At 47.8% G+C, this 15653-nt stretch overlaps 1 protein-coding gene across 1 annotated transcript in view; it reads left to right on the forward strand.

The window, feature by feature from the left end:
* Positions 1–15653, forward strand: part of DNAH17 (dynein axonemal heavy chain 17) — a 115124-nt gene that overhangs the window by 11085 nt on the left and 88386 nt on the right. Inside the window, exons 11-18 of the mRNA XM_064270638.1 lie at positions 4815–5080; positions 5442–5637; positions 6456–6602; positions 8225–8333; positions 11358–11461; positions 12752–12892; positions 13930–14073; positions 14416–14598. Of these exons, the coding sequence (XP_064126708.1) occupies positions 4815–5080; positions 5442–5637; positions 6456–6602; positions 8225–8333; positions 11358–11461; positions 12752–12892; positions 13930–14073; positions 14416–14598 (1290 nt within the window). The remainder of the gene's footprint in view (positions 1–4814; positions 5081–5441; positions 5638–6455; positions 6603–8224; positions 8334–11357; positions 11462–12751; positions 12893–13929; positions 14074–14415; positions 14599–15653) is intronic.

The raw sequence follows: 15653 nt of genomic DNA on the forward strand, positions 1-15653 counted from the left end.
TACCATCCTCCTCCATCCTCCATCATCCTCTATCATTCTCCACCATCCTCCACCTTCCTCCACCATCCTCTATCATCCTTCATTATCCACCAGCATTTTCCATCACCCTCCACCATCCTCCATCATCTTCTATCATTCTGCACTATCCTCCACCATCTTCCATCATCTTCCACCATCCTCATTATCCTACATCATTTTTCATTATCTTCCCTCATCCTCCATCATCCTTCATCATCTTCCTTCATCCCCCACCCTCCATCATCCCCTACCATCCTCCACCATCTTCCTTTATCACCCACCATCCTCCACCATCCTCCTCCATTCTTCACCATCATCTATCCCCCCATCATCTTCCATCCCCCTCCCTGATGCTGCTCTGTGTTTCTTCTTGGCATTTGGCCCTTCCTGGTATCCCATTGTGTATTGGTGTATTTATGTGTTCATTGTCTGTCTTCCCAGCTAGAATATAATCTCCCTGAGGACAGGAGCTTGATTGGGGTTCACCTAGAGCTGTGCCTGGCATGTAATAGGTGCTTTTGTGCCTTTCCCGTGAAACAGCTGGGTTCTAGCTGTGGGAGTTTAGTTATTACCAGGTGTTCTCCGGGGCAGCTTCACCCTTGGGTAGTCCTTCGTCTTCGTGGGGCTCCCGAACGGTGTTAGCCCAAAGCTTCAAGGGCCACCCAAGTGCAGAACAGTCTGAGCAGAGCTTTTGAGTTGGTCCTTTAATTTGGAAACACTGATTTCTCCCTGTGATTGGCCGGGAAGCGAACCCAGGCCTCCTGCATGGATGGCAAGAATTCTACCATTGAACCACTACTGTCTCCGTGTATTCTAAAAGGGAGAGTCATTTTCTAAATTTTGTCTTTTTTTTTTTTTTTTTTATACTAGGTTAGTAACACAGTATGTTTAAAATTACAGAGAAAAACAAAAAGGAAAAAAGGGGTGGAAAATCACTCCTGTGAACCTTTTCCATGTCCATCTGCTCCTGCTTCTTTCCATGTTTCACGTTCTTGCCTTTTCGACTGACCTCGGGTCTAATTAGGACAATCCCCTCATTCCTTGTGAATTTCCAAGCTGTCTGGTGCTATTTCTCGCTGTCAGTCATTCACACGCAGCCAGGAAAGTTCTAGAACAATTTTCCACATGATCGCCTCCTGGCAGAAAAAAATTAGCTTCCTTCCCAGGAGTCACAGGCCAAAAAATATGTAAAAATTAAAAGGGAAGTGGATGAAGAGACAAAAAAAAAGCCAGGAGGTCACCAACCAATAAGAACATACTCTCCAACTGTCACACGCCAATTTTTTTAAAGAAGCTGGTGACCTGTGTGCCCCTGGCTCCCTGGCAGGTACGGTGGGGGAAGGAGATGGACTGGTGAGCAGTGTTAGAGTTGGCCTTTCTCCCCAACAATCAACAGCTGCTTCATGTGGCCTTTGGAGCCTAAGAACCCCACTTCCTATCTTGAAAGCAGGTTTTACCCTTTCCCAAAAAGGTCATTTTTACATGGAGTGGTGATATTTTTCAAGCCAAAACCCGGGGCAAATCTGGAACTTACAGTCGCTGAAGCCAGGGGCTTCCCTCCAGCCAAAAGCTGTGACCTCGTTTTCCAAAGAAAACACAACGTAGGCCTGATTGACGTCTCATTTGTATCCAGAGCCACTGCTGACCACCATCTACCAGGGGAGACAACTTTTGACTCAGCTAATGGGGACCCCTGGCAGTAGATGGGGGAGAGAGAGAGAGAGGCTGGGGTATTTGCCCTCCAGCTCTGGGGTACCTCAGGCTGGCTGCAACCCTTGACCCTTGACCTGACATCATAGCTCCTGTCAGGGGTCCACCCCACCCAGCCTCTCTCTCCAGGTTCCATAACGGCCCCTCCCTCACCCCTTCAGCCCAGCCCCAGGGGCCTGTGCTGCCCGCCCCCCAGGACTCCCTCCACCCCAGCCCTTCCTGTGCATTGGTCTCTTTTGAACCTCTCCTCATCACCTGATTCCCGCCAGGACCCTCGATGAAACACCTCGAAAAAAGACTTTACTCTCTTGTAGGCAGCCCTTTTTTTTTTTTGGACAATTTCCAGTTTCTATCATCATACTTTTTTTTTTTCTATCATACTTTAGCCTAGGAGGGCAATGCACTGCTGGCAAAGGTGCTCACACAGTCACTGTTTCCCAAACCGCGCCAGGACACCCTCCTGAAAGAACTCAGGTCCCAGGCGCTCCTGCTAATGCAGCTGCAGGTCAGCCTCTGCGCGTGGGAATGAGACACCCCAGCGATCTGAGCATCCCTGCTGCTCGGCCACACTTGGACCCCCAATGTCACAGCCTATAAGGCCAGAGCCTAAGTCTTCAGGGCTCTTGTTCCTCGTCCATGCTTCCTACTCTCAGCCAGCCTCTGTGCACATTACCTGGGCTTAGTGTCCACCACCCTGCCACACACACACACACACCTGGTTCCACCCAGAGCAACATAAGGCTAAAAGGCCTCTCCACACTCACACACACCCAGCACATGGTGAGTTCAGTGATTTGGGACCCAGCATAGCATCGGATCATCCACCCTCTCTCTGGTCCTCCTCTCCTTCCCTGAATCAGTCTCCCAATTCTGTCATAACAAAATCCATAGACTGGGTGACTTAAAACAACAGAAATTTACTGCCTCACAGTTCTAGGAATCTGAGACAGGGCATCGGCTGTGCTGATTCCTTGTAAGCCTCTGAGGGAGGATCTGTTCCACGCCTCTCCCCCAGCTTCTGGTAGCTCCAGGCCTTCCTTGGCTTGCAGCTGCGTCTTCCCTCCGTGTGTCTCACTGTGTCTCTTCTCTTTTATAAGGACACCATTCATATTTGGTTAAGTGCTTGGCTGCTAACCAAAAGGTCGGCAGTTCTAACCCACTAGCATTTCCACAGGAGAAAAGACCTGGCGACCTGCTCCTGTGTAGATTACAGCTAGGGAGCCCTATTGGGGGTTGGGGGCAGTTCTAGTCTGGCCTATAGGGTTGCTGTGAGAGGGAATTGAATCCATAGTACCCAACAACAACAACACCCTACTCATATTGGATGAGGAACCACCCTATTCCAGTATGACCTCGTGTCTTCCTAACTGATAACATCTTCAAACAAGGACCTGTCTGCAGGTACCAGGAGTTAGGACTTCAACACAAATTGGTCATGTTGTTGTTGTCAGGTGCCATCGAGTCAGTTCCGAAACCCTGCAGGGTCCTGCGTCATCCTCACAATCATTGTTATGCTTGAGCCCCTTATTGCAGCCACTGTGTCAATCCATCTTTCGGAAGGTCGTCCTCTTTTTTGCTGACCCTCTACTTTACCAAGCATGATGTCCTTCTCCAGAGACTGGTCCCTCCTGATAACATATCCAAAGGAGGTGATACGTAGCCTTACCATCCTTACTTCTAAGGAGCATCCTGGTTGTACTTCTTCTGAGACAGATTGTTCTTTTGGCAGTTTGTGGTATATTCAATATTCTTTGCGAACACCACAGTTCAATTCTTCTTCAGTCTTCCTAATTCATTGTCCAGCTACCACATGCAGATGAGGCGATTGAAGACACCATGGCTTGGGTCAGGCATACCTTAGTCTTCAAGGTGACATCTTTACTCTTCAACACTTTAAAAGGTCTTTGGCACAATTCAATTCATAACATTCCCCTTCTCCCCTGGAGCGGTTTTTCAGAGCAAAACCAATTTCCTGATGGTTGCTTTTGTTGCTTGGGCACGTCCTGAGGGCTGATGGAGTGCTTCCTAAGAGGAATAATTCTTGTGAATAAAACATTTCTCCATCTGGTTATCAGAGTAAACCCCAGAGATGTCAATGCCACAGTACTGCTGTTCGTATTTTTTTAATTGTCCAGCCTTTCCTTGCCCAAATCCTGATTTCTCTGGGGCCTGGAATACATTCTTTGCGATCGTGGACCTGTGGGTCTTTGCTAGTCTGGGCTGTTGGTTTATGAGCCAAGCAATATGGAACTCAGAATACGTGAGCCCAAAGACCACAGGGGCAGCCGCTTAATCAGTTGCTGCACAGAGATATGTAGTCCCCTGGAGCTGCTGTGACAAAGTCCCCCAAGCTGTGTGGCTTAAAACAACAGAAATTGATTCTCTCACAGTTCTGGAGTCTAGGAGTCCTAATTCATTGTGTCAGTAGAGCCGTGCTCTCTCCAAAGGCTCTAGGGAAAGATTCTTGTCTCTTCCAGCTCCTGGTAACCCCCAGGTGGCCTTTGGCTTGTGGCCCACCAGTTGCTGTCAAGTCAATTCCAACTCATGGCGACCCCATGTGTGTCAGAGCAGAACTGTGCTTCAGAGTTTTCAACGGCTGACTTTTTGGCAGTAGATAGCCAGTCCTTTGTTCTGAGGCACCCCTGGACAGACCTGAACCTCCAATCTTTGGGTCAGCAGCCAGGCACTTTAACTCCTAGCACCAACCAGGAGCTCCCTGGCTTGTGGCAGCATCTCTCCAGTCTCTGCCACTGTCTTCACATGGCCATCTTCCCTGTGGGCCTGTCTGTCTGTCTTCACACGGCACTCTTCCTGTGTGTCTGTCTGTTTTCTCTTCTTGTAAGGACACCAGTTGTGCAGAGATCAGGGCCTAGCCTCCCGCAGCATGACCTCAGGTTAACTGACTACATCTTCAAAGCTCCTGTTTCCCAAAAAGGTCCCATTCACAGGTATGGGGTCAGGATGCCACTGCAGGAGGCACACGTTTTCTCACCCCTGAAGCTTGGTGTGTGCGTTTCCTCAACAGCCGCAGGGGGTGGGGAAGGTGGGGGGACACCGGCTCAGACAGACTTCTCTCTTCTCCCCAGCTCCTGCACATGTGTGGGGGTCTCTTGGAGCGGCCTCTGATTCTCGCCGAGGTGGTGCCCAGGTATTCCGTCATGCTGGAGCTGTTCGATGCAGAGCTGGACAACATCAAGATCTTGTATGATGCCCAGATGGCAGCCTCACAGGAGGGGAATATCCCCCCAATCCACAAGAACATGCCCCCGGTGGCCGGGCAGCTCAAGTGGAGCCTGGAGCTACAGGAGAGGCTGGAGGCGCCCATGAGGGACCTGAAGCACATTGAGCACCCGTGAGTCACAATGGCCGGCCACGGGCTCCGGGGCAGGCACTGCCCCTCCATGGCAGCTGGAGGAGGGCAAGGGCCCACTCAGCTTCTAGGCAACCCCACTCTTCATGTTGACCAAACCGTTACCTCCCAAAGCCAAATCCTGGAAGGTATCCATTCAAGTCCTCTCTCTCCTCTTCCAAAAGCCTTCTCAGTGGGTGTGACCTGGGACATATTCAGCTGTCCCCACCCCGATGGTCAGCCTCAAAGAGACAGGGAGTTGGGTGTCCACTTTGGTACCCGAGATCTAGCTGCAGTGGCTGGAGGGGCTAAGGAGGCTCAGACAAGACCTGGAGCCTATGGCTTCATCTGCCTCTGATTTCAGGGTCATGTCCAGTATTGAGGCCAAGCTAATCTACCAGAAGTATGACGAGATGATGATGCTGCTGAAAAACTGCCGTGAGAAGACCTACCAGGAGTGGGTGGCGCGAGTAGACCAGGACTGCCACTTCAACCTGGGACAGCCCCTCATCCAGCGGGACTCCACCACGAAACTCATCCAAGTCAACTTCAGCAAGGCGGTGGGTGCCATCTTGCCATTGCATCCAAAGGTCGAACTCGCATAAAATCGCTGCACCTGGGAGCTGGGGTCTTCCCTGGGGTTTTCACACCAAGGCCCTGAGGCTGATCCCCGTTCTCCACCAGCACATGCTACTATCGGAGTCTCATGTTTCCGCCATCGTTAGCCTGATTCTTTGTTTTGTTAACCATGTCCTTCCATCGAGGTGGAAATGAAGTTTCAAAACCCAGGCTGAGTTAAGATATAAGAGGAAAACATAACTTCAATGAGTACATTATGGCAAAGCTTGGTAGGCTTTCCTGTTATCCCAATAGGAACCATCCATTTGAAATTTAAAAATAAATAAATAAGTCTTTGCAGGATCTGAACACATGGCCCCTCAGGTAAAGTTGGGCCCTCACTAGCAGGCTGTGGAGCATGTGTTCCAGGGCTACTTTAGGCCTATACAGAGGAAGGAGGCTCTTGAGGGTCAGGACCAGATGGGAGGAGAGGGAAGGACAGATGCTGGGGGCACCCAGGGGAAGCTCTGAAGGCTTTCTTCAACAGCCTGTTTGGGGGAAGAGAGTGGAGATAAGGAAGTCGTGATGATGTCATCTACCCACCTGTGGTTGCCAGCCCTTTCTGGCTCAGAACCAGGAAGTGGGGCAACTATGTCCCAACTATGTCCCAAACCTCCCTCCCCAAACACTGCCTCCCACCAACGTTGAAATCCCCCAGGCTGCACAGCCAGCCCTGGGCCAGGCCTTCCCTTCTGTTGGTAAATGCCACACCATTGCGGTTACCTTCTGACATTGTCTCTGATCTTCACTGGCCATTTAGTTGGTGGCGGTTCTGAGAGAGGTCAAGTATCTGAAATTTCAGCAGCAAAAGGAGATGCCAGACAGTGCGGAGAGTCTGTTCTCACAGAACGAAACCTTCCGGAAGTTTGTAGGCAACTTGGAACTCATCGTTGGGTGGTATAATGAGGTGAGCTGGTGCAGCTTTTGTTCTGCTCTTGCCAAGTTTCGGTTTTTGTTTAGAACAAACACAAGTGTAAGATTGCCAAGTGGAACAGAATGAATGAGTATATTTTAATATTCAAGGAGCCCCGACGGTGCAGTAGTTAAGAGCTATGGCTGCTAGCAAAAAGGTTGGCAGTTCAAATCCACCAGTCGCTCCTTGGAAACCCTATGGAGCGGTTCTACTCTGTTCTATCAGGTTGCTATGAATTGGAATTGACTCAACAGCAATGGGTTTGCTTTTTTTTTTAGTATTCAAGTAGGGCACAAGTTATTCATGCAAACAGCAGCACCAAAGATGGTGATAACTCAAAGCAGCTGACAATGGAAACTCCATTTCCACTGGATATCGGTTTACATGACACGATTCTTTTTAGGTGCTTTACTTTCTAAACATGTTTGCTTTGGGTGATATTAAACTCATTCCACATTACTTGCATTGGACCCGCTGAAAGTGAAGGAGAGCACCCTGACATGATCTTTAAACCTTAAATCTTCTTAAAACCAAACAATAAAAAAAAAAAATTAGCCTAATTAGGAAAGAATGTCTATCTTGAGCACTGTACTCTTTTAAGAACTATCTATATTAAATCAAACTGACAACAGCAACTCGAAAGATTAGATGGGAAATTTAGGGGGCAGCGAGTTTATATGGATGGGGAGGAACAACTCAGGAGTGTGAGAATGGTTGCACAATTTGAAGAATGTAACCAATGTCACTGAATTGTACATTTACAAACTGTTGAATTTGTGTATGTTCTGCTGTGTGTATTCTCAACAACAACAAAAAATAAAATATTTTTTTAAAAAGTGGAGGAGAGGTATTTGCTGGAATCTAGACAAGGATGACAAATCCCCAGAGGTATCTTGTGAAGAAGCAACCTGTGAGGCGATGCCCTCAAGATACACCAGAGAAGAGTCTAGGATGGCGGCTGGCCCACCCTCAGCTTTATGCTCCCAGAAACCTCTTTTGGTCTTGACTCCTGGTATTGATCAGGTCTGGGGACCAAACACAAGCAATCTCACTCTCAAGAGGTTGATGATAAATAAGAGATCCCAAGCCGATTAGACTTGGGGAACCGTCCTACCTGGCGCCAGGGATGTTCAGAGCATTTCCTTCTCTGCCTGAGGCCCCTGGAAGCCAAATCAGAAGTGGCCTGGAGAACATGGGCTCAGGGTGCAGGGGCACTGCTTTTCTCACAGACCCCACCCACAGGTCCTGGGAGGGGTTGCTATTTGTACCACACGACCTCACCCCCAACCCAAGCCACAGCAAATTAGGCCAGGAATTATGATTTTTTTGTGTGTGTGTGGTAAATATATAGGTAATAAACACCTCCATTGTAATAACCTTGACGTGTACCATTCGCTGTCACAAATGTGTTCATTGAGTTGATCAACCATTGCCATTCCCAAATTCAGAAATCATTTTAAAATTTGGAATCTCCTGAGATTGTGTATCAGTCCCAATGACAACACTGATTGTCATTTCCTCAATGGGTGTTGAGTAACAGAAATCCTTGCCATACAGCAATTTAAATCTGGCTGGATTTGGAACCCAACCCTAAAATTTGAGCCTTTCTTTTGCAGATAAAGACCACAGTGATGGCGGTAGAATTTCCGCTCATCGAGTCAGAATTGGAAGCAATCGACGTGAAGTTATTGGCCGCTGAAACGACATTGTTTTGGAATGGCGAAGGTATCAAGGACATGGTCCACCTTGGGTTAACTTGGGGGCTGAAGGGCCCAACCTGTGTAGTGTCTGCCCTAAAACCCACCTAGAGTGGCCACTTCTGCCTTCTAGCTTAATAGGTTTGCTTTATCTGCGCGAACATTAGTTTACCCCGGGTGGTGCAAATGATTAAGAGCTTGGCTACTAACCAAAAGGTTGGTGGTTCAAGTCCACCCAGAGGCTCCTGAGAAGAAAGCCCTGGCAATCTACTTCTGAAAAACCATCCATGGAAAATGCTATGGAAAGAATCCTGATCAAAAGGGGCAAATGGAACAGAATTTCAAATTCTCATGGGACCCAGGCTTCCCAGAGCCGCTGAAGGCTGGGAAAGCCCTTGAAACTACTGCGCTGAGATAATCATTAAACCAGAACTATCCCCTGAGTCTTCTTTAAACCAAGCAATTAAAAAAAAAACAAAAACTGTCATTCTGGAGTCTATTTCAACTCATTGTGACCCTGTAGAACAGAGTAGAACTGGCCTACAGGGTTTCCAAGGAGCAGCGAGTGGATTCAACCTGCCGACCTTTTGGTTAACAGGCAAGCTCTCAACCACTGTGCCCATAAAAATTAGTAAAGAATGTCTACTTTAAGCATTGTGCTCTTTTAAAGAACTGTCTATATGGGTTCAAACTGCCAACAGCAACTTGAGAGGTTAGAAAAGGGAACCTAGCGGCAGTGAGTTTATGTTAATGGGGGAGGAACTTGGAAAAGGAGGATGAGAATAATGGCACAACTCGAGGAATGTGACCAGTGTCACTGAGTTTACATGTAGAAATGGTTGAATTGGTGTATGTTCTGCTGTGTATATTTTCAACAACAACAAAAATAATTTTTTTTTAAAAGAAATATATTCTCAACAACAAAATAAATTAAAAAAAAAAACAAAACGCTGTGGAACACGGTTCTACTCTGACACCAGTAGGGTCACCACGAGTCAGAGTCCACTCGACAGCAACTTGTTCTTAAAACTTTTTTAAGTGTATATATATATATATATATATATATATATATATATGGAAACCTTGGTGGCACAGTGGTTACGTGCTAGAGCTGCTAACCAAAGGGTCAGCAGTTCAAATCCACCACCCTGTGCTCCTTGGAAACTCTGTGGGGCAGTTCTACCCTGTCCTATAGGGTCACTATGAGTCAGAATCAACTCAACGGCACTGGGTTTGGTTTGGTTTATATATATGTGTGTGTGTGTGTGTGTGTGTGTGTGTGTGTGTATTGCAAGAGAAAGCTGGACAACGAAAAAGGAAGACTGAAGAAGAATTGATGCCTTTGCATTGTGGTGTTGGTGAAGAATATTGAATATACCACGGACTGCCAGAAGAACGAAGAAATCTGTCTTGGAAGAAGTACAACCAGAATGTTCCTTAGAAGCAAGGATGGCGAGACTACCTCTCACATACTTTGGACATGTTGTCAGGAGGGGTCAGTCCCTGGAGAAGGATATCATGCTTGGCAAAGTACACAGACAGTAAAAAAGAGGATGATCCTCAATGAGATGGACTGACACAGTGGCTGCAACAATGGGTTCCAGCATAGCAACAATTGTGAGGATGGTGCAGGACCAGGCAGTGTTTCGTTCTGTTGTGCATACAGTCATTATGAATCAGAATGGACTCGATGGCACCTAACAACAATAACATGTATGTATATATGTATACATATAAAACAAAACATTTCCCATTTCAGCATTTCTTTACGTGTACAATTCAGTTATATTCATCATGTTATGCAACATCACCATTATCCGTTTCCAAATTTTTCCATTACCCTTAACAGAAGCTTAGTGCTGACCTCTAAGTAATGAGTCCCTCTTTCCCCCCTCCAAAAGATTATTTAAAGCTAAAAGATAGTTCTACTTGCTTGCCCAATCCAAAAAGAGCTGATTTGTGTTGTTTATAATAAACAAAATTAGGCGGCAAAGGCTCCTTGGGAACTGCTGAGGGCTTCCAAAGTTTCCAAACCTGAGTTGCTGGAGCACCATGCAGGCTTCACTGTGGTTTCCCACATGGACACAGCAGGTGATCAAAGCAAAACATGTCTCTCAGAACATCCAGAAAGAAGCTCAGTAAAGACACAGAAGACCTAAATGCCACAATCAACTAACTTGACCTCATAGACATATACAGAACACTCCACCCAAGAGCAGCCAAGTAGACTTTCTTTTCCAAAGCACACGGAACATTCCCTAGAATAGACCACATATTAGGTCATAAAGCAAGCCAACAGACTCCAAAACATCAAAATATTATAAAGCAAAGCATGTCTCAACTGGCTTAGGGCCGATGTTAGAGAAGCAGAAAAAAGTGTCCCTATTGCTCTCCTTCCTCCTTTCATCTCAACTGTCAGGATAGATGGGGTGGGAGACCTCACTCCTGCCCCACTCACCCCCTGGACCCACCTCCAGCTCCTCTGAGACCTTCGGGCTTGCCTGTCGCCACCTTTTCAGTCCTCGTCTGCCATGTCCTGCATTCAATATCTCAACTGGCAGATGAGATTGAATTTTACAGTCCATTCCCTGAAATCGAGGTCTGTTCTGTACTTTTCTGTGCAAAGAGGCCATGCTACTTTTCTCTCACTTCTGCATAAGGACACATCTCTTTTCCAGCTCCTAGCTCCAAGTCACTGACAGCTTTGTAAAGAAGTTCAAGTCTATCCAGCATTCCGTTCACAGTTGGAGGGGCTGGGGTGCACAAGGATGTGAGGGAGTCTTTAACATCAGGAGTCTGGGATCCCTGGGTGGAATTAATGCCCACACATTTTGGGATAAGGTAGTTCTGTTTTCAAAGATACACAATGTGTGTTATTCCTCAACATTTCGTTTCTGAGAACTCTCAATGGATTCCTTCTGCTTCTGTTCTAAAACAGTAGAAATATTTTTGAAGAGCTGTCTCATAGTAATGAGTGTTAAGTCAACCCAAGAGAAGTTTTCATCTGGCTAAATTGTTCATTTTGTAATGTGCCTTTATGTTTATATTTTAGGTGTGTTTGGATATATCCAAGGGATGCGAGAAATACTACACGACTTGCAGACCAGGATGCAAAAAGCAAAGCAAAACATAGATGCGATTTCCCAGGCTATGAAGGTGAGCCAGTGACAAAGTGCAAAGTAGGCCTTGAATGGTGTCCCAGGAGATGGTCTTGAGAGAAATGGGGCCAGGTACAGATGCTCATGGTAAGTGCTGCCATGTGGCAAAACAGCAGTGGGCCCGTGCTGTTTAATGCAATGGTACAACTGATGTCAAAGTGGTCCTCATGTGGGAGAAGCCCAGGTCACTTGGTAGAATCGGGTTCTGTTCTATTCTGCTGAATTCAGAAAACACGTGCAGGGTCCACAAGGCTGGTGCTAGAAACAAACGATGGAAAAGATATCCACTAAGACTCAGCCCTGCCTGTAATAAGCTCATTGCTCAATACTTTTCAAGCTCAAATCCAATCCCAAAAAGCTGGGAAAAATCCTTCACTAGCTTCTCCCACGGTACATCCTCAATGCCCTAATTTGCAAAGACATTTGTAGCAATATAGCCAAAAGGAAGTTTTAAAGTCCCCCGCCCTATTATTTTCAATGTCCACAATGTAGCTCTTTTATTTTTATTACTATCACATTTAAGCTATATTTCTCTATCAAAATTAAATAATCACAATGCCCCACAAGCCCCACTGTTTTACTGCCCATACTACAGCCGCCAGCTAGGATGCGTTTTCAAATTTCTGTGATTTTCACCACCTGCCACCGGTCCCCCAATGCCTGGGTTGAAATAATGTAAAATCTCTTATCCAGGCCATTATTTATTTTTTCGTTGCTGTTCAGATCTTCTGTTTCAAGCTCCGCCCTACCCCTTACGCACCCTCCCCGCCCCTACCGGCTCCTCCCCGCTCCTTCCGGTCCTGCCCCACCCCCTTCTGGCCTCGCCCCTTCCGGTTCCCCCGCCCCACCTCTTCCGGCAGGTTAGTTGCCTCCACAGAGGGATCTATTCCCAGCCGGCCGTCTCTTGGGCGCAGTGGGTGGTACACACAGCACTGAGCATACATCCCTCCACTCTCAGGTCCTTCCCACGTCCCAAATAAGGGATTTCGATGCCCCTTCCTCGAGAGAGTGACCTTTTTTGCCGACACATCCGGTGGTTTCTCGGTGATTCCCCTAGACCTTGATTGATCTTATGTTAAATCATCCGCCGCCCTCTGGTCAACAGTTTACTGTTTGTCCCAGGTCCTCAGCAGCCCCTAAAGTGTGCAGGCCACAGGATGTGACCTCCTCCTCTCCCAAATCAGCCAGGCATGGGGACGCTCACACCGAGGAGCGTGCCAGTGAAGGGGCAAGACCAAAAATCATTTTCTTCAAAACGCCTTTTCTCCCTCTGGGGTCTCCTTTTCAGGACTGGTCAGCCAACCCAATGTTTGAAAGAAAGGACAACAAGAAAGATACCCTCTTAGACTTGGATGGAAGAATGATCAATCTCAACAAACGCTACACAGCAGTCAAAGATGCGGGTCTGAAGATCCAAGCCATGGTTGCGGTAAGGAGAAACCGGGGGTCATCTGAGAGGCTGTTGCTTTTAGTAGAGCGGAGAGAATGAAGGCTGAGCTAGACGTTTCATAAAAATGACGGATTTCACATTTTTTAACGGTCGCAGAAGCCTGAGATCTTTAATCCAAGAGAGTCTGATATTGAACGAGCAGACCATGTTCCCTGTACTCTTGGAAGACTGGCCTGGCTCACCATGCCTCAGCCCTCCTCTGTCCTAAGGAAGCAGAGCTCCCAGCCTGCCAAAGTTAGTGCAGGCAGGTGCCATCTTTACCACCAGGCCCACAAACCTTGTTTTCTTGGAATAAGCTGCTGAGGGATAAGGACTGTGTGTGTTTGTCTGGTGTCCTTCCTGGGTTTTCCATCCAGAAGTGGGCAAGAAACAGCAACGGCGAAGGGCAAGAAACATCTGAGTGTGCATGCGTGGTGCATTGGTGCGAACACATCCCAGTCGGCATCGTGTGGTAACCCACCTGCTTTGCTGCCTAAGTCATGGGCGAATTCTGTTTTGCTCAGTTGTCTCCACAGTCCGTGGTTCTGTGTCCCTGCTGGCCTCTGAGATAATTGTTGTTTGCACCTTCAGAGGGAGAAGGCAAAATGATAGTCTAGCGTTCCTGGCAGCTCTGCCTGGGTTCCTGAGATCGTGGGGTTTTTCACACCTTCCTCACCTGGCAGCCATCTTATCCAGCTTCCATTTTAGCTTATTTCTGAGGCTAATGCGAAAGGTAGAGCTCAGCACCGGCCTGAAAAAGAGAAAATTCTGCCTTGAGCTCAAAATGTTTTCATGGCGGTTTGGGGGACTTTCAAGCCATGGGGCAAATCATTGGTGTGGATTTAAATGAAGGGTCACCAGACCCAGACCAACCAGAGGGTCCCACTGTGGGGATGGTCGAGTGTTGGCTGACCTCGTGGTCAAGTCATTGCAGGTGAGCAAAGCAAGAGTGCGCAGAGAGTTACTGAAAGCATTGATTGAAGAGTGGATGAATGATCCAGCAAAAATGGTGGCCAACCATGTGGTTCTATTTGCAGGAAAATGCAGAACTGTTCAAAGCTGATACAACAAGCCTCTCCTGGAAAGATTATGTCAACTATATTGACAATATGGTCTTAGATGAATTTGACCAGTTTATTCGCAAGTCTTTAAATTACCTAACGGACAACATGGCTGTGGATGTAAGTTTTAAATATCAGGTATAGATGTCTATGTTGAAATCTAGTGTTTGGAGTTTCCCAATGGCAGAAAAGGCTGTCTTGTGACGAACATATGTATCAAAGTCTGCCTGTGGTGACCAACTCACTCCAGTTTGCCCAGGACGGTCCTGGTTTTAAAGTTGAAAGGCCTGCATCCCAGGAGTCCCCTCAGGTGGAGTGGTCCCTGGGAACCTAGCCCCACAGAGGTCCTGGCCAGGGGTGTTGACCGTCATCTACCTTGGATGAGACCTGGAGTGGACGGTGGGGCACTGAGAGTCATTCAGTCAAGGGTGGAGGTTGTGACCCCGGTGTGGCCTGTTCCAGGGCAGCGTTGCGCCCCTGTTTGAGGTCCGCATGGAGCTGGATGAGGACGGGCTGACCTTCAACCCGTCCCTGGAGGTGGGCTCAGACCAGGGCTTCCTGGCATTGATCGAGAGCCTGGTCAACGACATCTACAACACAGCCAAGCTCATCCCCCGCCTGGCCAGGGGCAGAATGAACTACAAGGTCAGTAGTGGCTTAGTGCCACCTCCCTTGCTTCCCTGCATGGGCTCCGACTGCTTCCGGGTCAGACTCCAAGAGAACTGGTTGCTCGTATTTTAAACGATGATGGTTTTGAATGCAGCAGGGAGACTGGCGATTTATATTCCTTTAGATTTCCCAGAATAACAGAGGGGTTGCAATCTCCTTACTCCAGAACTCCATCCTTCTCCCCAAAGCTGTCCTTGGTTCTGTCCCCCACAGTGCCTACCCGTCAGCACCTCCCCACACTCACACACACACACACACACACGCCACCAAGAATGTAACCGTGCCCCACTTCCTGACACCTTGCTCTGTTCTGTCATTTAAACATCGTGATGCAGGCATCTCGACAAATGCACCTCCGACATCTTTTGAATTCACTGACTCCAAATGCATCAAACAACCCCCAGGTGTCCCACGTCACCAGATCCAGCTCAGGGATGCAGACATCCTGGGAAGCACAGCTCCGCCCAGAGGGGTGTCTAGGAGATGTGTTTCTTGGGACACCATTTGTCTGACAGGAAAACAAAAATGGTCCACAGGAAAGAGGCAGAGAAATGGCTCTTGCCGCCCACGAGCGAGGCCTGTGGGCCGCGGAAACAAGCGAGGCGTGGGGAGGTACTCGTGCCCGATGTCTGAATGCTTCTCAAGTGATGGAACAAGGCTTAAAACGTGGTTTCATTTCTTGAAACAGACAGACCTATGTCTTTCTATGGACACCCTTCCCACTGCCAAGAGGGCTTCCTTCTGGGAACCAGGGTGAGGGCGAGGAGAGCGAGAACAGGGGAGGCGAAGGTGGATTTTCATTTCATAGGTTTCTGTGCTGTTTGAAGTTTGTAGAATGAGTGTGTACTGTTTGTAATAGTTACAGCAAGGGGTTCTGTGCCATTAGGGAGGGGGTGTACGTGTGTGTGTGCACATGTGTGCCTGTGTGCACACGCATATGTGTGCATGTATGTGCAAATGTGTGCACACGTGTGTCTGTGTATGCATATTTTTGTGTGTTTGTGCATGTATGTTTCTGAGTGTGTGCATAT

Source organism: Loxodonta africana, chromosome 18 (assembly GCF_030014295.1).
Source record: "Loxodonta africana isolate mLoxAfr1 chromosome 18, mLoxAfr1.hap2, whole genome shotgun sequence".
Taxonomy (NCBI): domain Eukaryota; kingdom Metazoa; phylum Chordata; class Mammalia; order Proboscidea; family Elephantidae; genus Loxodonta; species Loxodonta africana.